Source organism: Hibiscus syriacus, unplaced genomic scaffold (assembly GCF_006381635.1).
Source record: "Hibiscus syriacus cultivar Baekdansim isolate YM2019G1 unplaced genomic scaffold, ASM638163v2 tig00111671_pilon, whole genome shotgun sequence".
NCBI classification, from domain to species: Eukaryota; Viridiplantae; Streptophyta; class Magnoliopsida; order Malvales; family Malvaceae; genus Hibiscus; species Hibiscus syriacus.
The window spans coordinates 554,342-578,028 of NW_024063152.1; the positions used below are offsets into that span (position 1 = coordinate 554,342).

Genomic DNA, 23,687 nt, shown 5'->3' on the forward strand with positions numbered 1-23,687 from the left:
GAATTGCATTTATGTGTGGAACCACTAAATCTTGCAATCCTATGTGGAACCACTAAATCTTGCAATCCTGTGATGCGTCACATGCCACATTTGTATATGGACGACCTGAACCCAATATTTGATAAACTTATATTTAGTGATCATCTTATATTCTTATAGTAATTTTTTATATTTATATTATATATATAGTAGTAATTATGTCTAATAATTTTAAATATTTAAATTTTAATTTTAATCACATTGGAACTTGAATATGAAAAAAAATAATGTTAACATGAAAATATATAATGTTAATATGAAGAGATATAATATTAACATGAAGAGATGTGACATTAACATGAAGAGATGTGATGTTAAAATGAAGAGATACGATATTGACATGAATATATAATGTTAATGTGAAGTGACGAGTTATATTAACATAAAGAGATATAAAGTTACCATGAAGAGATATGGAGTTAACATAAAAGGAGGTTTAATGTTAACATGAAAAGATGTGATGTTAATATGGAGAGATATGATGTTAACATGAAGAGATGTGATGTTAACATGAAGTGATGAGTGATGTTAACATAAAAAGATATAATGTTAACGTAAAGAGATGTGTGATGTTAACATGGTGATGTTAATATGGTGAGATTTGTTGTTAACATAAAGAGATATAATATTAACATGAAGACAAGTTCGTTTCTGAAATTTTTGTGGCCCTAAGGTAAACTTAAAAATTAGACATGTAATAATAAATATTTAAAAGAAAAATTCTACAATGCTCGTGGAGCGTGGATGAGAACTGTTAACGATGAGTATCATTAAATTAATTTATAAAACATTAAACTATAAAGTATTAAACGTATAATTATAAATTAGTTGAAAATCTAAATATAATTTGATTAAAATACAATATTTATAAAACAATAGTTTTTATAATCTTATTTTAATTATAATTAGATCAAATATTAATTTGGGAAATTCATATACCATAATTTATTTTCATAGCTTTGAAGTTACTGCCACCGTCATCGTAGCCATCACCAGCGTTGCCGCTACTACTACCACCACCACCATTACTGTCGTCGCCACCACCACCACATTCGTCGTCGTCACCGCCGCCGATATCATCTTTCGCCGGCGATTTAGTCTGTCATTTGCCGACAGTGAAAGATGATACCGGTGGTCGAGACAACAACGACGGTAACGACAAGAGCTTCAAAGCTATGAAAATAAATTAGGGTTTATAATTTTTTCAAATTAATATTTGATCTAATATAATTAAAACAAAATTATAAAAACTAATGCTTTATGAATATTGTATTTTAATTAAATTACATTTAGATTTTTAACTAATTTATAATTATATGTTTAATACTTTATAAGTTGATGTTTTATAGATTAATTTAATGATGCTCATCATTAACAGTGGTTATCCGTGCTCGTCGAGCGTGGCAACATCATCCTAATAAAATCTTTTAACAGTAGACAAAAATAAATTACTAATTTACTTGTAAATTATGTTTTTTATTTTGCTCATAATAAATATATTAAATTTCAAATAAAACAATTGTTAGGAAAGTAAACATTGTTTTCCATCTATACCGACTCTTTTCTAGACTGGATTGACCATTTAAGTCAGAGATGAAAAATGCAATTCATCATATTCATCACACTAGTAGACTACATTAACTACATAGTACATACACTTAGATGCATGTTCAGACATAGGTATGAGAACACGACTCTGAATAAATCCTCTAAACACAAAAAAAATTGGAACATATCCGTGTTAGATGCATACTCGTATCCAACGATACTCGCACTCAACTCCAAATACTATAGCTAGAAAGTGAAATGACTTCAGATCCAAGGAATATGGCTGCAAACCGAGTAGCAGCAACAAACTCGAGCAGAGAGCAATTCTACCTGCAATGAAAAGGGCATCTCAGATATATGTAACTCTATACAAATCAATGATAAAGGAAAATAAAGTATACCAACGAAGATTTGGGAGTATAAAAGATATACTTTTAGAATTCGGTTGAAACTAATGCCTACTTTTCCTTCAGTGGTGGCCTTTCTGTAGTATGTATCCTTGGGCTGAAACTCTTCAATGAACAACCTATAAAGGATTTAATTAGTCTATGAAAATACAGATTTAAAGGCTCTTTCTATAACAATGGATTGAGTGGTTGTCACTGCATGCAATTTGTTAGCTTTGGATGTTGTTCTCGCAATTTGAAGGATTATGTCAAGCTTTTTTTATATAAAAAAAAACATAGAACACCTACAGAATATTTAGTTATTTGCAAAATGAATCCTCACGCAGTTGGTTGGCTTCTTCTGCCATATCGTTCTCCAGTTTCCCAAACCTATAATGGACAGTTCCTCTAAGCAAGGGAATGCCGCCTACGAAAATCACTTAATTTTGTCAATAACTTCATGAATCAGAGTAATGATATAAAGAAAACAGTAGTACAGCATGAACAAGTTAATCAAATATTTATGGGAAAAAAAGAAAAGAAAATATATAATGAAAGAGAAAGAAATGATGCAGAGAAAAGAAACTAATGAAGTATTACCTTTTCATCGAAGAGAGTTGGAGAGGCAATCTCTGAGTTGTTTCCTTCTGCAGCAGAGATAAATGTTTTCAGTGTAGGACAAGTTTCGATACTAAGACTTGTCAACAAGGGGAATTCAAAGTAATTTCCATGACAGAATCTCGTCAGTTTAGGAAGGTCTTTGAGAAATAGGAATTGTAGAATACGGAACGTTTTCTGATTCATCATTTCTTCTTTCGTTAATCCTTTCGCAGAGATCACATTTTCCAGATTCTCACAATGTTCGACCTTTAGCATCTTGAGTTGAACAAAACTTTTCACCATGGAGGACGAAAACATGAAGTTCAAATTATGACAGCCCTCGACAGTCAAGCGTGTTAGATTTTGGGCATAAGAATGTGTGGACAGATGCTTGTGTTTCCAAACTCGCTGAATGTTGATTGAAGATAGCTCCAAATCCTCCAAGCTCGGAAAAACCTGCATACGGTATATATAGTCTTGAATGCATGAACAAACATTTCAACTTTTAATGAATGTACATCAATGATGATTGAAGCTAACTATTCATTGCTGTTAACTACTCCAAGAATGTGAGTCTATAAAGGCTAAAAGGACCAAAAGTTACTTGTATGCAAAGGGATTGGTGGACTTTTAAAACGATATAAAAAATGTCATTTTGAACTGATTCATACCTTTTCTATGAACAACTGTTGAAGGATAACATTAAGGTCGCCTTCCCAGTGCCCTACATATTTGCCTTTAGTTGATTGTAGTCCATGCAGTATCGGAGTGCTTAGCTTCCCATTTGTGAAAAATTCCATCTTTGGACACCATCTGATGATTACTTCTTCCAAGGAAGGAAATACTAAGGTATACTTCCCTAAGCAGAAACTTGATAGGATCGGAAGACTAACAAGTTCTAAAGACTTGAGTTGGGAGAAAACGATGCCATTCGTGACTTCATCAGTTGTTGAAGCTATGATTTCTTTTAACATATGGCAATCAGTAACACAAATTGTTGTGAGTTGAGAAAAACATAGGTTTGTAAGTGCACCATGCCATATCTCCTTCATATTGCTGTTCCGAATCACATGTAATTCTTCTAAATTGGGGAATGCTTCCTGAGAAATTAGGAAAAATGTATGTTTAATAAAAAAAAATTGTCTAAACTGATGCCATATCCCCTAATTTACCTCAATTTTATAGGTTCATCAATTGGGTCCAATCGCAAACTTTATCAAGACTTAATTTATGTCAAAAATTCTAACAGATGCATATGTATTTAGTTAGTTTTGTAACTGTTACCTCAGTGACCCAAAACAGGGGTTGTTGAACAGAGATTAGAGGTTGGCTCTCTCCTTGTGTTTCTCCAAAGTTGATATACCCCCTAGCCAAATTCTCTACCTTGCTGCAATCACTCACCACCAATTTTTCCAAGGATGGCCATTCCGTAGTATGCACCTTGGAGTAGAAACCCTTCAACTTGGGTAGCACTCCAAGATACAACTTTGTTATTTTAGGAAACACAAACTTGGTGATTGATTTGAGTTCGACCGACTGGGCGGATGTCTCTGCGTGTGACTCATTGGAATTGCGTAAGTGATCGTCATCAGGTCCAATTATTTCTTCAACCGACTTACCTTCATCTATTGCCAGAGTTTCTAGCTTTTCAAGTCTTTTCACCATACTAAAAGGTAAAATATTGGAAAGTCTTTCACAGTTTTTCACCCAGAGGGAGGTCAATTCATAAAATGAATTCATAGTGGGTTTATCGTGCCATATCTTTCTGCATTTCCCAATGCCTTCAATGGTCAACCTGTTCAAGTTAGGGAACACAACCTGCAGATTTTATTTAAGTTATTAATACAAAAAAAAAAGTTGGAATGCTACTTGAACAAGAGAAAACCATACAAAAAGAAAGGATACAAAAAAACGAAGAAAATCACCTTTTGGTTGAAGAGGGTTGGGGAATCAGTCTCTGAGTTTTCTCCATGGCAGAATGTCCCTAATTTTGGAAGCCTACTGAGCTCCAGAAATTCCAATTTACTGAACAAGTAAGTCTCGGTTATCTCTTCTTCTGCTGCTGTTGCTTCATCTGTAAAGATCACTTCTTCCAAGTTGTCACATTCGACAAGGCTAAGTTGAACGAGTCCCACAAAATTTTTTATTAAAAAGGATGGAAATATATATTCCAAATTGTGGCAACCCTTCACAATTAAGATTCGCAACTTATGAACACTAGAGGATATAGCACTGTGTGGTTCATCTGGCCATAATTTTTGGATGTTAGTGGACAATAGCTCCAACGAATCCAAATTGGCACACAAAACCTGCAACCATTCAAGTTCAACAGCAGGAAACAAAACAATTTAAACTATAATGTAATTAATTTTTTTAAAAGGTTCAATTCAAGGAACTAATTTTTAATTAATTGCTGGCATACTTATATCTTAAAGCCCATACCCTTTTCTTTCTATTTAAAAAATCTAGAAATTAAAGTAGTGATTTGACTATACAATTTTCAAAATGCTAATTCCAAGCTTATCCCAAATCAATTTAAGAGATTAAAACACTAAACAGAAGAGAAGAGAAGAGAAGAGAAGAGAAGAGAGTGACCTTATCATTGAAAAAGGGTGTGTTTTCGCCATCTCTTGTACATGACATTGCATACGTCTTTGGACAATCATCTACTTCAATCGTAAGCAATGATGGACATTCCAGAGTTATATTTCCCATGCAAAAACTCTTCAACTCTGAACATGACTCCAGTCTTATCGTATGAAGCTTTGGTAGCCAGACTGTATCCATCGCAGTTTCCTCTGCTTCTTTCTTGATAATGTACTCCATCATGGGACATCTTTTCACTCTTATTACTACCAATCGCACAAGTTCCAAGGCCATGGAAACGCTAAATATGTATTTCAAGCTATTACAGTCCTCAACATCTAAAACTTGTAGGTTCTTGAAATCTACACTTTTCTCCTTCCATATTGAATTGGAAAATTCGGAAAGGATCAAATGACGGATGCCTTGGTACCCAACCTTCATTTAGTAATCAAACAGAGAAACAAGGGTTAAAGTTCATAAAGGATTCAAGGTTACAACTAAACAAAACGAAAGGAAGAAAGAGATTCAGGAATAAAATAGAATATAGCTAAAGCTAAATTAAAGGAATGCAAAATAGTGAATACCTTTTTTGAATTCAATTGTTGGACAGTGCTGTCAAGGTCACCACTCCAATGTTCTTTACCTTCTCCATATTCTACACTTTGCAACAACGGCGCACTTAAAACTCCCTTACAAAATATCTCCAACTCGGGACAGCCACTCACTATCACTTGCTCTAAACATGGGAATCCAAGTGTGTGGTTGCCTGAACAAAAGCTCTTAAGTCGTAGTAGATTCACAAGTTCCAAACTTTTCAACCTGCTGAATATAATGTCGCACGTTGCTTCATCTTCCCCACTTCCAACTATTTCCTTCATTGAAGTGCATTCCCCTATGATCAGTTGTTTGAGTTGAGACAGACCCTGCACTGCTAGACATGTATCCAAGTATTTCATTCCTTTGCAACTCCACACCTTCAAGGTGGTGAGATTTTGAAACGATGCCGAGGATGATCCTAAGCTCATCAGATTCCAACAATAGCGAATTTCAAGAGTTTCAAGGTTGGGTAGAATGCGGTCCACTTGTACGTCTTGCTTCCACAAGTAATGTTTCAGATTATTAAGATTCGTCAACACTATTTTTCTAATTGTTGACAGTGTCCTAGCATAAGTCCCCTTATTACCAGTATCTCCTTCGGTATAGAATAACTCTTTGATTTCAGAATAAGAGATACAAAGCTCTTCTAGATTGTAGAATCTTTCAAGGAAAGAAATTTGGAAATCATTAAATGATTTACCAAAGTTGCCTTCCACCTTGAAAGCATTTATTTGATGGAAAAGGTTGTTTGGCAATTGACCACCACTTATCATTGCAATGTAATCGGCACCGATTTCCAGACGTTGTAGTTTAGGGATGACCTGAAAACCAAACAAAAAACAATTTTGGAGTCACTATGTTCATCTTCCTATATTAAGATTTAATATTTTAATTAAAATAAAGCAGAACATATAGAGTGGGAAAACGGCAAAAATGAGAGTTGATAGAGAGGGAAAAAGAAACAAAAGAAATTTATTTTTATAAATACAAATTGGTAACAACGTGTCAAATATCAAATCACTGAATTAATATTTTAATTAAAATAAAGCAGAACATATAGAGTGGGAGCGAGAGGGTTTATACCTTTTCAACCAAGAAAAGTGGTGGTTGGGAGTCAAGTTGTTGGTTGTGAGTGATGAGTTGTGTACCAAATATCTTCATTTCCCCACACTCGTATGCTGTTAACTCTTTTAACATTGGCCACTCTGTGGTATGCCTACCTGGGTAGAAACATTTGCATTCTCGTAGACACCAAAGCCAAAGGTAGGACAGCTGATCAAACTCGAAAGTGACAGTAGTTTCCGAATCCAATCCTTCCTCTACTTTGCAAATAATCTCCTCCACTGGACAACCCATTATACTAAGACTACTGAGTTGTGGGAGATCTCTGGCTACTGAGGCTGGAAATACATTCTTCAGACTCTTACAACCCCAAACAGATATTCGATGTAGATTTTTAAATGAAAAAATGTCTTTGGGACCGTTTTTCCAAATATATTTCAAGTTTGCTAATCTTGTAATGCTGATTTCTCTTAGTTTGGGAAATGAATTTGGTGGAAGTGGGTTCTCCCATATCATCTTCAACTTTCCCAAATCGCGAGCCCGCACTATCTCCAAACTGGGAAATGAAACCTGCACTCAACATGTCAAAATAATGAAATTAGGAGCTAGCGCTACAAATACATATATGAGTGCGCGTGCGTTTGCAATTATATATATATATATATATATATATATATATACATACATACAAGCAGAGTCGAAGCTACAAACTTTCGTGGAAGTTGTTTTGTGGACCGTATCATCTTCAATTATGTATTAAATAATTTGTTATATTTGTTTATATTTTGTATTTAATTTAAATTTTATATAATGTAATATATGAAAATATTTTAATTATATCTTATAAAAATATTAAATCAATTTACTCTATCATGGTTTGATAATATATAAAAATCAGGAATTTAAGAATGCTAAAAATAATAATTAAGCTACCTTATTGTCGAACAGAACATGATTAGAGAAGCATTGGTTGCCTTTCATTGAAGATCTGTATATGAAACCCTCCAATTCTGGACAGTTGTATACTATCAGTGACTTCATGGCCGAAAATTCAATAACTTGAGTTTGGTAATCGGAGCAAAATCCAATCAGATGCTGAAGATCCTTTAGCACTAAAGACTTTAGCTGAGGAAATAATGATAAAGTCATAGTAGCCTGAGCTTCTTGTTCTATTTCCGCCATGAAAATGATCTCTCTTAAGCAATAGCACCCGATGATCTCAAAGTCTGTGAGATGCACTAGACATTTAGCCATAGAAAATGAGAATAGGTGTTTTAAGCTTCCACAACCCTCGATTTTCAATCTTGTCAGCTTCTCATAAGTGCATAAAGATGTACTTGAAAGTTGGTTGTGCCATACCCTTGTAACATTAATCGACTTCAGCTGCAAATTCTCCAAAGAAGGGAATAATATCTACAACCATACAAATGATTTCAGGAAATATTTGAAATAAAAATTTAAAATACATTGAATTGTAAATACCTTTCCATTGAAAAGTGGCAACTCATGTTGAGGTAATGAGCTGGTAGCACCGGTTTCGTGTTGAGGGCAAAAGCTAATGAGCTTAGGAAGATCATGCAGTGTCAGGGACTGTAATTGAGGAAACTCATATTCATCATTGATAATGTATTGAGTATCATAACCATTTTGGATATGTAGATTCTTCAAATGCGATATGCTTTCTTCCTCTGTTAACTCCTGCAATGCAATCTTCACACCTTTGAGTTCACCCAAATGTAAATCTTCCGTTTTTTTCAACAACTTCTTAATTCCAAGATCCAAATCATCCATGCCTGTGTTCAGCCTGAGTTTCAGGGTTCTTGAATATTGGTACTTGCGAAACCGCTCCCACTCCCATTCCTCTCCAATGAAAATCTTGTATCTTTTCAACTTCTGCAACACTTGAAAGAAGTCGTGTGGTGCCGCCTTAGCATCCGGGATTTGAACTTCTAAGGTGGACAAACGAGACAGCGGATGTAGATCAGCAAGAGTGGCACTGCTTTCTCCCCATTTAATAAAAGTCCCACCCATATATAATTCTTCTAATCTTGACAAACTTGACAACACGCCGTCTGAAATTGTTTTGAGCTTAGCACAACGACTCACGTCCAACAACTTTAGCTTCACCAGTTGCCCAATTTCTTTTGGTAGAAATCTAATATCAGATTCCAAAAGGCTAAGAATTTTCAAGCTCGTTAGCTCTCCAATAATGGTAATATTATCTCCCAGTTTGCAGTGATCTAGGCACAACGTGCTGAGGCTTGTTAGTAGACGAATTGATGAAGGTAAAGAAGAAAATTGCATCCTAGCCAAAGCTAAGATTTTAAGATTTGTTGCTTCCTTGAAGAAGTCATCCGACGTCAGGGAAAGATCCTTGCTATACAAAAGGAAAAGAGAAAGTTGTGGACAATTCAAATGGTCAGGAAGCCTGTTGATAGTAGGATGTTGCAAACAAATCTTGCTGCACTTCTTCATTGACTCCGCATCTGGCCAATCCGTCAGAACATCATCTTTTTTTAAGGCAAACACATGATTGTCCTTGGAAGCCATTGATTTTGCCACAATGTAAATAAGATCATGCACATCAAAGAATTGATCATTGGTGTTACTATCGCGCAACAAACAAGATGCCTTCAGGGTATTCATCATTGTTAACAAAGCATCTCGTCCTTCTTCCAACGTGTCGACTCCCTTAATTAAACCCAAACCAAATGTATATCTCAACAAATCTTCAATTCTAGTATCACGACGCAATAGACTGCAAAGCAGGAAAACCTGCTTGAGGTCTTCACCCCGTAAATGATTGATACTCAATTCAATAGCAGAATATACCTCAGCAGATATCTCGCTCGGGTTTTCTGAGTAAGGCCTTCGTAATTGTCGTAAAGCCTCCTTCCAAACAGATAAACTTTGTTTTTGCAACGCCCTAGCAACTGTGGCAATGGCAAGCGGCAATCCTGCACATCTTTTGGCTACCTCAATTGCTGTAGATCGAAGCTCATTATCTATTTCAAAACTGTCTCCGGACATCTTCTTAAAAAACTCCCATGCTTCTTCGTCCTCTAAATCACCAAGCTGGAAAGTCTTGGTAGCGCCCATCCCATTGCTTAGAAAATTTTTATTTCTTGACGTCAATAGTATCTTGCATCCTTTGTGTTGACTTCCACATGGAATTCCGACTTCCGCTAGATCCAGTTTCTTCCAAATATCATCCAGAATAATAAGAACCCTCTTCTCCTGATTCTTCTCCTGATTCTTCTCTTGATTTAACCTTTCATGTAATCTACTGGCTCTTACAACTGTACTCTTTCTTCGATCTTCAAACCCAACGATTCTGCTATTTCGTCTCGGATTTTCTGAATGTCAGGTGTCTTAGATACAGTGACCATAACCACTGAATTGAACAACTTAGCCTCCTGGAGCTGTCTATGAACTTCTTTAACTAGTGATGATTTCCCCACACCAGGCATCCCGTACACTCCAATCATGCTCACAGTAGAATCTTTCAGGGATTCCATGATATCATTGAAAACCCTTTCCCTTGATTGAAAAGCCTCAAAATCTGTATCCAATATGGGTTGTGGAAGATCATGGTAGCCCACGCTGCTAAATTGACATTCTTTGATAAGCTCATCAAAAGTTGCGGCATCTTCTTCCGCTGTCCTGCTAAGCTTGTGTCGACACTTGATGTTGGGACAGAAGCCAAAGAAGCACTTGTTGTTTGCTTTGACTTGAAGATCATCCACTTTATGCTTGTCTTCAGCGATAACCTTGTCCACTCTATCGCACCAACCTTGCACATCCGCTTTAATCTTCTGCACGTTCCTTTCTGCAACAACAATATCTTGCTGCACGCTTGATCTTTTGTCAATCAACCTCTGAAGTTTGTCCTCGAAATTCTTGACGTATCTCTGGTAGAAAACTACATATCTGATATGACGTTTTGCTTCATGAAATACACCCTTTGCAGTTTCAGAAGAGATATTGGCAGCGGCACCAGTAGCAATTGCTTCCATTTCTTTTTTTTTTCTTTTTCTTTGGGGAGGTCCGAATGGAAAGCAAAACAAACAAAATGAACGATGGATACAATAAAGGCGAATCAAGAAAGAAAATACTGAGAAGAAGCAGGCAAGAAAGAAAAACCTTAAAAACAGGGAATGAATGAGACGAAGGTTAATAGGTAAAACTTGACGATTAAATGAAATTTGCAGAGGATTGACACACAGCACCAACCTCATATATAAACGTTAAATGGGTGGGTAATGTATGAAAAATATCATCAATTAGACAATTACTTCCAAAAATTGAAGTCAATAAAAATAAAGAAAGACTAAGGACCTTTTAAGTCTTTATCAATTACTATTATCCTTCTTTGTTTTTAGTTTAAGTTCAAGTCATTATTAAATTTTGAATTACAGGTCATTAGCTTTTTCTTTTTCTTTTGAGAATTAGTGGTTGTGGGATCCAGTCTCATGGGAGCAATTCATAATACTGGAGGTCTTCTACGGAAGTTGCTCTCAACTTGGCGTTGGGGGCAACCTACTACCCTACCTCCCCTTACCCTATTAAATATGGAAATAGGGTCAGCTTTTGAGAATTAGTCCTAGCTTTTATTAAACATATTAAACAAATAATTTTCAGTATTGAGAATTTTTTCAAACATTTCATTCAAGTAAATTCAAAGGAAAATACTAATGAAATTGTTCTGAACACTCACTCGGAACAACTGAATTTCCAATCAAATTCAGTAACCCTTGGGCTGGATGATTTCTTTCATAATATTGAATCAAATGAGGTAGAGAGAGAGATTAAAAAAAGACTAAGCACTAAGTATTTTGTTTAATGTTTGTTTTATTGTCTAGTGGATGTTTGTTCGCACTAATGTTTGTTCGCTTTGTGGAAGACACCTTTACCACTTGCAAAAGCTGTAATAGTCAAAAAGGAGCGGCTAGCTCACATGGCAATCAATTACCAAAAGTCTTGCGATCAATTTGGATCTCAACCCCATCCAATTCACAATTAGCGAAATTCATGGCTTGTGGGAGCAGCTCACTTGATGCATGATCAAATATCACACCTCACATTGATTTGATATAAAATTGTTATCTTTCTTTTGTTTGGTATATACAATTGTCAGATTCTTTCATTGATTTGTTTATTTTCATTCGATCATTTCGCACGCGCAAATGTGAGAATGGGAGGAAGTTTGTGCACTATTACTTGGTGCAAAGTTATTTATCAAAAAAAAAAGTTGGGAGAAAAAAAATTATAAATATTTTTAAAATTATGATAAGAATTTTAAAAAATATATTTTAAAATTTTAGAAATAAATAAAATATTTATCGTTATTTAATAAGTGTTTGTGGAATTATTTTTCTTAGTCTTTCTTTAGGATTAATTTTCTTTTAATTCCCAATCAAATTCAGTAACCCTTGGGCTGGATGATTTCTTTCATATTATTGAATCAAATGAGGTAGAGAGTAGGGATGGCAACGGGCCGGGTTCGGGCCGGGTATTGGTCCCCCGTCCCCGTCCCCGTTTAAAAAACCGGTACCCGTCCCCGTTTAAAAAATCGTGGGGATTTAAACGGGGATCCCCATCGGGTAATCGGGGAAAACCGCGGGGAAACGGGTATCCTTGTTTAGCATAAACGTTTATTTAAACGGGTATCGATAGGGTTGTTCATTCGGTTAATTTGGTGGCCGAACCGACCGAACTACCATTAACCGAATTAACCGATTTTTTTTCTTTAACCGTTAATAGAACCAAATTTTTTTCGCAAATATTAACCGAACCGAATAAATTTCGGTTAATTCGATTAATTTTTAAATTAACCGAAATTTTTTAGAATTTTCGATTTTAATACTAGAGAGTAGCTGTTGTTCCATTTGCTAGGGAAGAACGTGATGTTGGTATAGGTCCCGAGACTGATTTTAATATGGCTAATTCACATGCTTCGCTTTGTGAGAGGAACGTTAAAGCTTGTGTAATGGAGACAGCTTGTATGAGGTTATTGAAATGCGAGGTGAAAATGAGGGTTGCTGTCGAAGAGACGAAGACAATATGCCAGTTGCATTGATTTTAAATTCTGCTGGACATAATTTCCGGCTTGCCAATGCTAGTGGTGGGCTTCAGGTGTGTAATGGTGTACTGGACGAAAACCCTGCAGCAAGTACACATTCGTTGGAAGTGACACAATACCAGAAAACCAACCAGACTTTTCCCATTTAACTAGACAATGTTTGTCTATTAAAAGATATTAAAGGTTCACACGTGATTGCAAACAAGAAGTGTAAACACTATTTTCACTATTAAAAGAAAAAAGAATATTATGAGACAACGAAAATTGAGGTAAATTTTAGAAATTGAAGCGGGGACGATGTTTTAAAGTGGGGCAGTATGGGGTGAAAAAAATAATAAAAAATATTTAAGGGTTAATTTAAAATATGTTATTAATATTATATATAAAAAATAATTATTTTTAATATTTATCGGGTCGGGTATCGGGCCGGGTAATCGGGTAATCGGGGCTGATTGCTGTGTATCATCCCCGAACCTGACCCATTAAATTCGGTTTTCGATTTTCCCCGTCGGGTTCGGATTTTTTTGCCATCCCTAGTAGAGAGATAGATTAAAAAAAGACTAAGCACTATGTATTTTGTTTAATGTTTGTTTTATTGTCTAGTGGATGTCTGTTTGCATTTGTTGATATCGTATGAAAGTTTCCGTTCATTTCAATTGTTTATTTTGGGTGCTGATTGCTGTGTTTGATATTTGGTTAGTGGGAACACTCCGACTTATTAGTTAAATTGTAATTAATACAAGGCATTGTCAACTTATGGATAACATCACTAGCCATCAGCATTTAGTGAGAATCTTGTGCAGATAACTTGCTTTTATAAATTCATTATCAAGAGAAAATAAGACGTTAATTAAAAACTATAAATAATTATCGCCTCATTAATTGATTTCAGTTGTTAAAAGGAATGTTATTTTATAGAGGTCTTGAATTCGAGTAGTTATGTATATAAGATGTGTGTTCTTATCAACAATTTAAAAATTCTAAACAGATATTACCTTATAATTATCTCAGATTATTTTAAAAAAACTACAGAGAATTATATATGAATCAATTAAACCAAAGCCATATAAGGTATTAACTAGAATTGAGATTGGGTGGACCATTTGTATTTGAATCAATTAAAATTTGTTTTTTCATCAAAATATCATTGTCGCAAGTATTATCATCTTGCTCAAATGACTATAAAGATTTAGTATCATGCTCGAAAGACTTATTGATGACCCATAGAACTTACTAAGCGAGAAATCTTTAGAAATCAATATTTGTTTCCTTACAAAATAGTTTAAACATTGTAGTGATTGGATAGCATGTCCCTCTTCAAAGCTATAACTTTTTTTGTATATTGGGTTCCTCCATTCTTGAAGTTTTGAATATGATTGGTAAAGTATAGTCACAAGATCAGTAAAATCATGCATATGTACAAAATCATGAATGCATCTAACATTAATGAATACTTCAAAATCATGCATATATACAAAATCATTCATCTTTTAAATTTAAAAATAATTTATTGGCAAGAAACTTTGGAAATCGTTTCTGAAATTGATAAAATTTGAAATTTGTTTTCTCATCAAAACATCATTGTCTAATGTGACAATGTGACAATGATGTTTAATGATTAAACAATTTCGTTAACTCTTATGTGTTTCGTTGGTTTCTTTTACCTACCAACTCTCAAAATTGTTTAATGTGACAAATCACCTAACCATTGAGGACAAGAGAACAACCACTTCATTAACTAGCATTTAGTGGGTATCTTGTGCAGGTAACTTGCTTTTATAAATTCGTTATCAACTTTGGGATCACATCACTAGCGATAGCATTTAGTGGGTGTCTTGAGCAGGTAGCTTGCTTTTATAAATTCATTATCAAGATAAAACAAGACATTAATGATAAAGTTATTTTTAAGGTTATGTCACACCGTAAACCGTTTCTGCAACATAAACATATAGTTAATTTTAAAGAATAAATTACCTCGTACCGTCTGCAATATTCGCAACCACAATAACAGCCGCCCGTGACCACAATTTAACACTATGCCTTCCATACCAAAGTCGATAATAAAGTTCATTTGACCTGTCAACTTAAGGCCATTGAAGAAACACCAACTCTTTCACATCATTTTAATGTTTGGCCAGGTTTGGAATATGTTAATGACCTACTGATTCCATCATACAAAAGCTTAAATTGAATAAAATCCACCTGCTCCATCCAACCCCACATCCACTTTTCGGGGGGAAAATAGCACCTAGATCAATTCGAAACCTATCAAGTGGTTCAAGTTTTACCATCCTTGTGTAGATAGTTTTCTGATTTATACATAATATTGTACAATTGTCTCACTTTATATTCTGAAAATCAAAGTACCAAAAAAATTGTTGGGAATATATACATTAATACTGATTCTTTTGAAGACTAGATTGATCATTTAAGTCCCATATAAAAATACAGTTGATCATATACAGCACATTAGTGTTGGAAAAAATGTGATAAATTGGAAACTTTGAGGCATTTTTCTAAAGGTAAAGATGAAGAATCGAATAATTAATTTATTGATTCATATTCTATTTTGTGAGATGTTTTTCACGGTATCTCATATGCTCAAAATGGTTAAGTGATGAATGAGAATTTGATGCTCAAAATAGAGTACACGAGAATTGTATTGTGTAAGGAAAATGGGAAAACCTATATCCCACATTGCTGGGATAACAAGCAAGGAAATTGTTTTTGTACATAAACTCATCTATTAATTTTCGAAAGACTTAAGTTGATTTTTGCACACAAGTACGTTAAATGGAAAATTGTTGTGTAACTTTACTTTATTTTGTATATTTTTTTTATATTAATACATGTTTTATTTTATTTTATTTTCGTCTCATATTGTTATTTTATAACAATTAGTAAAATTAACTACAACATACATACACTTTTTTAAATAGAAGTACATACATTTAGATGCATATTCAAACATAGGTATGGGAACACGACTCTGAATAAATCCTCTAAACACAAAAAGAAATGTTAACAACTTGTTATTGTGCACTGATCATATTGTTGATGCGTAGCTTTACTTTAATTTGTATTTTTTATATTAATAAAAGGTTTGTTTTATTTTATTTTCATCTCGGATTGTTATTTTGTAACAATTAGTAATATTGACTACAACATACATACACTGTTTCTCATATAGAAGTACATACAGTTAGATGCATGTTCAGACATAGGTATGAGAACACGACTCTGAATAAATCCTCTAAACACAAAAAAAATTGGAACATATCCGTGTTAGATGCATACTCGTATCCAACGATACTCGCACTCAACTCCAAATACTATAGCTTGAAAGTGAAATGACTTCAGATCCAAGGAATATGGCTGCAAACTGAGCAGCAGCAACATACTCGAGTAAAGAGCAATTCTACCTGCAATGGAAAGGGCATCTCAGGTATATGTAACTGTCACTACAGGAAAATAGAGTTTTAGCGGCGTTATTTTAGTCCTATAGCGGCGTTTTTAAACGCCGCTAAAAGCGCTTGCGGCGATTGGAAAAACGCCGCAAGAAGCGCCGCAAAAAACAGCGCCGCAAAAGTTAGCGGCGTTTGAGAACCAAAAACGCCGCTATAGTTCAAGATCTATAGCGGCGTTTTTGGAACAAACGTCGCAAAAGGTCGATATATATAGCGGCGTTTTTAGAACAAACGCCGCAAAAAGGTCAAGATCTCTAGCGGCGTTTATGGAACAAATGCCGCAAAAGGTCGAGATCTATAGCGGCGTTTTTGTAACAAACGTCGCAAAAGGTTAGATATTTAGCGGCGTTTTTGGATACAAATGCCGCAAAAGGTCGAGATCTATAGCGGCGTTTTTGTAACAAACGTCGCAAAAGGTTAGATATTTAGCGGCGTTTTTGGATACAAATGCTGCAAAAGGACAGATCTATAGTGGCATTTTTGGACACAAACGTCGCAAAAGGTTAGATATTTAGCGGCGTTTTTGGATACAAAACGCTGCAAAAGTACGGATCTATAGCGGCGTTTTTGGACACAAACGCCGCAAAAAGTCAGATCTATAATTACCATTCTTTAGCTAAGATTAATTGATATTTAATATTCTATATCATTATCTAATAATAATAAACTTAAAATTTAATTACGACACAAATTATATGCAAAAATAAATCAAATTTTATAAAATTAAATTAAAATGTAACATAGTTCAAGATTGTTCACTACAATTTATTCTAGGTTCTTTCTCTTTCAATAGAATAAAAACATTGTTCACTAGAATAAAAAACAATCTTCTAGTGGCAATTTTCCTTTTGGCATGCAACTTCAATTGATTCTCTTCATCAGAAATGTACCTTCAATTCAAACAACAATGAAAACAATGGATTCAAATACAATATATTACAAGAAGATAAACTAGAAGAAAAAGCATGATTCTAAACAATATTACCTCCAAATTTCTTGCCTTCAAACATAAGTTCAAGCTAATGAGAAAAAATGTTAAACATTATCTTCTTTCTAAATAACTATGATACATGGCATATATCCACATATGCAAGCTAGCCAATGCATTCTGGAAGACCCCCATAATCAGATGGCATATGGAAAAAGGAGGAGAAATATAGATTTAACTAACATACATAACACTGTCAACCCTTAATGGGTACAATGCTTCAAACATTCCTAAGCAAAAATGTTTGTGACACAGGTGTGATGCTTCTGATTTGGCATAGAAATGCTCGTGATAGTTCTATTGCATTTCAAGAATAACACCTAAAATTCAGAACTATGAACAGAGTATGGTTGGCAAGAAGCTGATAGCAAAACAATAGATAATTCAAACAATTAAAAGAAAAAAAGACAATAGCTAATAGACCAAAACTTCATAAAGAAAAAAGCTTCTAAAATAATTAATGATTAAAATCACAAAATGCAGGGAATAATTAAAATCACAAAATGCAGGGAAACAAGATACATTAATATAGTACATGAAAGACAAACATGTTGATTATAAACAATATTGATCATAACCATCAGCAATTATTGCAAATACAACAAGAAATAAGATAAAGAGGCCACTTTCCCAGCTGTTAGCAGTAACCTGAAAAAGCCTGATGATTTTGAATGATAAATCTAAAACTCTGAAAAAGCTTTAAAATAGTAGTAGTAACAGTTCAAAACCAATTTATTTTGACTCACCTGCAACACCTTTAAAGTCTGATGATTTTGACTCGCGCTGAACATAGACACAACCAAGACATTTGCTGTAAGAAACAAGCCAAATATCATTCATCACGCCAGTTCAAAACCAATTTATTTCTACTACACAGGAAATATAGAACTGGTAGGAAAGATACAAAACAAAAGAAACATATAACTACCAAGAACTTATTGATGCACACAATACTCTTTCCAAAACTGAAGATTCTTATTCTAATGTAAATGGTTCGCTTGCTAGACATTGTTACAACATAAGATGTGAAGCTTGTAGATTAGGAGAATGAGTGACATAAAAGAAAACTATTGACATAAGTCCCATAACTATATCAAGCTTTAAAAGGCAAAAAAATCAATTATGGCAACCAAACTGCAGACTGTTTTGCACCAAATCACGGGAGAAATTTACGAGGATAAAATTAACTCTCACCCGATAAGACCAATTAAGGGAAGTTTACTCACTGATCTCTTCAGCAATAAAATCCAAGCATTTCAAAGGAAAAAACCAAACAAGAGATATGTCAGTTAAAACATCAAAAGCTTACATTTTATACCATAATCAACTACTAAAATGAGAAGAGTGGAAAAAACCAGGCCTTTCTTGCTGTTCTGATTGTTTAGTACTCTGTAGAAAAATCATACACAGAAATAGAAATTCAGGAAAATGTTGATCAAGCAATTACTTCTTGTGTTTAACTAAAGTCTGTCAGTTATCATAACTAAATGCATATGAATCATCTTAAACCCTACCTCGGTTTTTGAACTTTCTTGGGTATTTGCTTAATCCTTATGAGTTTCATTAATCCAATAAAATCCTACCGTAAAAAGCAGCAACCTAGAAAGAAACCAACCCGACTGGACTATCACGGCTCGCCTACACCCACCCAAATGTGCAAAATCTTCCTGCTCATCCTCCAGATTTGGGGTCGAGAATAGCGTAAAAATTCTACAAATCAAGTAATACACGACCAAAATAGTCATTACCAAAACGAGACGTATAGGGAGAAGCGTGACGAGGGCGATGCCCAGCAGGAGTTTCTCTTTCAATGGCAGCTTTCCACATCCCATTGAACCGTACACGTCATTGCGCACGAAGGCTGCGAATTTCTTCTCGAGCTCCTGGATACCTTCGGCGGCGGATTCAAGGAGAGGGAGGTCGTCTTTGGAAGAGGCATCGTCGTCGTTGGGGTCGGATTCTCCGGTATTGGCCGGTTTTGAAGTAATGCCATTGAGTTTGGCATTGGGGCTGCGAAAGAGACGATTTTGGAAGGTCTAGAAATGGTCTTAGGTTGTCGGAGTTGCTAGGGGAGGGTTGGCCATGGAGGATTTTGGCCTCTGGTTCATTTTCTATTAAGGATAAAAAGAATAAGAGTGAGAGAGATGTAAGCGGCAGAAAGTTAGAAGGGTAAATATAACAAGGTTTTAGGGTTTCTTTAAAAAAATTAATGGGATTCAAGTGCGTACGTGTTTTGGGGGGTTTAGCCGCAGAAACGCCACTAAAGTACGGGTCTTTGGCGGCGTTTGCATAAAAACGCCACTAAAGTACGGGTCTTTGGCGGCGTTTGTATAAAAACGCCACTAAGTACAGGTCTTTGGCGGCGTTTGTATAAAAACGTCGCTAAAGTACGAGTCTTTGGCGGCGTTGTATAAAAACGTCGCTAAAGTACGAGTCTTTGGCGGCGTTTTTATAAAAACGCCACTAAAGTACGTGCATTTAGCGGCGTTTGTATAGAAACGCCACTAAAGTATGAGAATTTAGCGGCGTTTGTGCTTAAAATGCCACTAAAGTATAGTATTTAGCGGCGTTTATACAAAAACGCCACTAAAGTACGAGCATTTAGCGGCGTTTGTGCTTAAAACGTCACTATAGTACATTATTTAGCGGCGTTTATATAGAAACGCCACTAAAGTACGAGCATTTAGTGGCGTTTGTGCTTAAAACGCCACTATTGTACATTATTTAGCGGCGTTTATACGAAAACGCCACTAAAGTACAGTAGGTAGCGGCGTTTATATACAAACGCCACTAAAACACAAGTATTTACCGGCGTTTGTTCAAAAAACGCCGCTAAAAGTGCCGCTAAAAACCCATTTTGCTGTAGTGTGTATACAAAGCAATGATAAAGGAAAATAAAAGTATATACCAATGAAGATTTGGGAGTGTAAAAGATATACTTTTAGAATTAAGCGAAAATAAAGAAAAATGTCAAGCCTCTCCTTTAGAACTTTGGGCATCCTGCAAGGAATAATATCATATTGAAAGGTGAAATAATTTACTAATATTTATCAGAAGCAAATATCTCCGCTTTATGTCAAATCTACATGCCTACTTTCCTCAATGATTCTGTAGTATATTATATATGTATAGTATATATCATATATAGTATATACTATATTATTTAGTATATTGTTATATAGTATTATATTATATATTATAGTATATATTTATTATATTATATATATTATAGTATTTATATTATTATATATATATATCGTAGTATTTATATTATTATAGAGTATACCATTATAGTTGTTATATATTAGAATTATATTATATTATATATATTATTTATTTCGTTATATTTATTAAAAATATTTTTTACTTTTTAGGTTCAATTAAAGCGAAGGGCCAAAAACTCAAAGTCCAAGTTTGGGTCCAACATGGAAGCCCCATCGAGCGTGCAAGTCTGATCCAGTAAGCAAGCCCAGTGGGAGCCCAGTAAGCCTAAGCTCATCTATCTAACCCAGTAAAGGATTAGGGTTTCGTATTTAAGCATCAGCGTCGCATCAGCATATTAACCCTACGGTCACCATTCAACGGTGCGTGAAGGCCACGCACCAACAAGGTCACCAAACCGAAGCCCAAAACAGCAAAATCGGAGCGAAAACAAGGGGCAAGTCGAAGGGAAACTCCATCTATTTTTCAGCAACAAACGACGAAAAATTCGGCCACATCCAAACATGCAAGTAAAATCCCAAAAAATGGGGATTACAACAACCCGATTTAAGGGAAATATTCCCTTTTCGAAGGCTATAAAAGGCCTCTGATGAAGCTAGGCAAGGACACAAAAGAAATCATCGAGGAAGCAATCGAGTAGCAAGCATTCAAAAATCAAGTAAAAATAACATTTGGGTCACTAAAAAATAACAAAGATAAAGCATTAAGTCTCGGTTTTGTTCAAAGGAGGAATCATCGCTAGAGTTTGGAGGGTCGTCGCCGGGAATGGGAAGAGACTCGTCGAAAAGGTAAAAAACCGAAACTTTAGGCCTAGATCTACTTCGATGGGGGACATTATTTTGATATTTTGGGGTCGGTTTTGGTTTCGAGACGTTGAGAGGAATCGAAAGGAAGTAGTTTAGGTTTTTTGACCACCAGCGGGGTGGCCGGAGCGGTGGTATGGGTTGCAGGATTTCGTCGGTGTGTATTTGAATGCATATAGAGAAAGAAGCAGAAGCACAGAAAACATGCGAATCAAATATAAGTCTTGAAGGTTGCCAACATGAAGTTTGCTTGGAACAGTGCAATATTAGTCATGGAAAGGAAGCTAAAGGAGCTTGTGTTGGCCCTCCTGGCAGTACCAGCCAATGTTCTTACCCTTGTTAATTTTTTTTTTAAATTGCTATCTGACGTGGCAAGTCTCGTTAATAATAATGTTAAAATCATATGATTATATTGAATAATAATATTTCTTTTTTAGTTACACTTCTTAAATTTCCAATCAGTTATGCAAATTGAAGGAACAATTGCCAAATTTTATTCTTATTAGTAATTTTGTTTAAAATCTTCAATACATAATCCATGAATACAACTTAGCATATGATAATGTTTCTTTAAGAATTCTCCAAAATTTCTGAATTTGAGTAACCACCATAAGATACAATGAAAAATGCACAACAATAAGTACCTTGAATCACAAGCAATGGGGTAAACAAAGAACTTAGCTCAGGTTTAAGCAATGGGGTAATCAAAGATATTTTGGATATTGTCTGTCTAATTCTCTGTAATAATTTGTCCCCTCGGCCACTTATAAATTGAAGAGAACTTGCATGTTATTTCTCATCTAGGTCACAACATTTAACCAAAGAAAAAGAGAAAAAGAAAGAAAAGAAAGTATGAAGAGTTATAAGTTGTGTCATTTTCATGTTGGTTATTCTTTTTACAGCAGGTAATTTACTCCATTATATTTTCTTTTACTTAGCTTCTACTTACCTGTATATATGTTGTGTTCTTTTAAAATATATATTCTGAAGAATTTGATTATGTTTATAATATGTTGTGGGATTTTAATGCATGTAGAACAAGAAGCTGCAGGAGAGAAAATGTGCATGTCAACTATTGAAATTGAAGGTTGCGATAAACAAATTTGCTTGGAACAGTGCATTGATACGTATGGAAAAAAATCTACTGGAGTTCGTATTGATCTTGTGGGCGGTACTTGCCAATATACTTACCCATGTTGATTATTTTTTTCTTCGCAATTTGTTGTCTCGTGTGACCAAATTTTATTAATAATAATGTCAAAACCCGATTAATTTATTGAATAAACCTGTTTTGTTTTACAACTATACTTTTTGAATTTTGAATCAGTTGTGCAAACTAATGGAACAATTGCAAAACAAAGTATTCACTGATTTTCATTGTGTGATCAGATATATGTCAACAAAGTACACCAATTTTCACCTATGAACCAGGATGATTTCATTTCTTCTTGTTGCATTTCTTTCACAAAATGCAGACTGATATTGAAGTGCTTGGTCTTCAATATCCGAACTCACTGAGTGGTCTCGGTAGAAAAAGAGAGAGTTGAGGATCCAGATTCAAGCAGCTACGTCTGCAAGGAATGTGTATGTTGTCAATAGGATAAAAAAATTTAAACAGATAGTACTACCTTGTAATTACTCCATTTTCGAAATTTTCTGCTTGATGTGACCAAATCTCATTAAAGATAATGTCGAAATCCTATGGATTTGTTGAATAATGTACTTTTCTTTTTCAGCTACACTTTCTAGTTTTATATTCGAACAGTAATATATGTTGAAACCCTAATTCCCTCTTGATTTTATTCTTGTATGTATTCTTATTCAGAATCTTCAACACATGAACCACGGATATATACATATTAGTATATGATAATATTCTTCAAGAATTCTCAAAAATTCTGACTTTGAGTAACATCCATAGCATGCTATGCAAAATGCAGGAAGTACCTTGAATCACAAGCAATTGAATAAAGAAGAACTTTGTACAATAAAGGTGATGCATCTATCAAAGATAAACTCTCACTCTATTTTGATAGAGTAGAATATGTTTACTTGATGTGTTAATAAAATTTAGAACTCTACCAACAATCGGTTGATTTAGTGGGATGAAGCATTAGATTCCTTAGGTTAGATCAGGGGTACTTCAAATCCTGACGATTGTTTATGAAACAATTTTGGTGAGAGGGTAGGTCGCCCCAGAATGGGTCTCTGTAAAACCCGATTTGAATTAGTCAATCCAAATTATACGGTAATTTCCCCAAATTAATGGGGGAAACACCGGTTACCTTATGAATCCAACTATTTCCA

At 34.7% G+C, this 23,687-nt stretch overlaps 2 protein-coding genes and 1 pseudogene across 3 annotated transcripts in view; all 3 read right to left on the reverse strand.

Annotated features, from left to right (window-relative positions):
- The window catches only part of LOC120167247, a 78,025-nt gene extending 68,089 nt beyond the window's left edge, over positions 1-9,936 (reverse strand). The window contains exons 1-6 of one of the 2 annotated variants that reach the window (XM_039176317.1): positions 8,301-9,936; positions 7,752-8,231; positions 6,840-7,388; positions 5,744-6,577; positions 5,169-5,594; positions 4,499-4,882 (exon numbers count right to left, since the gene is read on the reverse strand). In XM_039176317.1, coding sequence (XP_039032248.1) covers positions 4,499-4,882; positions 5,169-5,594; positions 5,744-6,577; positions 6,840-7,388; positions 7,752-8,231; positions 8,301-9,917 — 4,290 coding nt within the window. In that variant the 5' untranslated portion in view covers positions 9,918-9,936. The remainder of the gene's footprint in view (positions 1-4,498; positions 4,883-5,168; positions 5,595-5,743; positions 6,578-6,839; positions 7,389-7,751; positions 8,232-8,300) is intronic. The other variant, XM_039176318.1, reaches the window with a different exon arrangement.
- A 146-nt stretch (positions 9,937-10,082) lies between these two features.
- LOC120167253 (probable disease resistance protein At4g14610) lies at positions 10,083-11,001 on the reverse strand. Its single transcript, XM_039176324.1, has 2 exons — positions 10,962-11,001; positions 10,083-10,844 (listed from the first exon to the last, which is right to left on the reverse strand). Exon 2 carries the CDS (start codon positions 10,832-10,834, stop codon positions 10,112-10,114), a length of 723 nt encoding a protein of 240 aa, XP_039032255.1. The 5' UTR covers positions 10,835-10,844; positions 10,962-11,001; the 3' UTR covers positions 10,083-10,111.
- Positions 11,002-17,942: 6,941 nt separating this feature from the next.
- On the reverse strand, positions 17,943-23,024 carry LOC120167302 (annotated as a pseudogene).
- Positions 23,025-23,687: the final 663 nt, after the last annotated feature.

What these genes read in the sequence shown, in the direction of transcription:
- LOC120167253 (XM_039176324.1), bottom strand. Translation starts at nt 10,834, where the DNA reads ATGGAAGCAATTGCTACTGGTGCCGCTGCCAATATCTCTTCTGAAACT.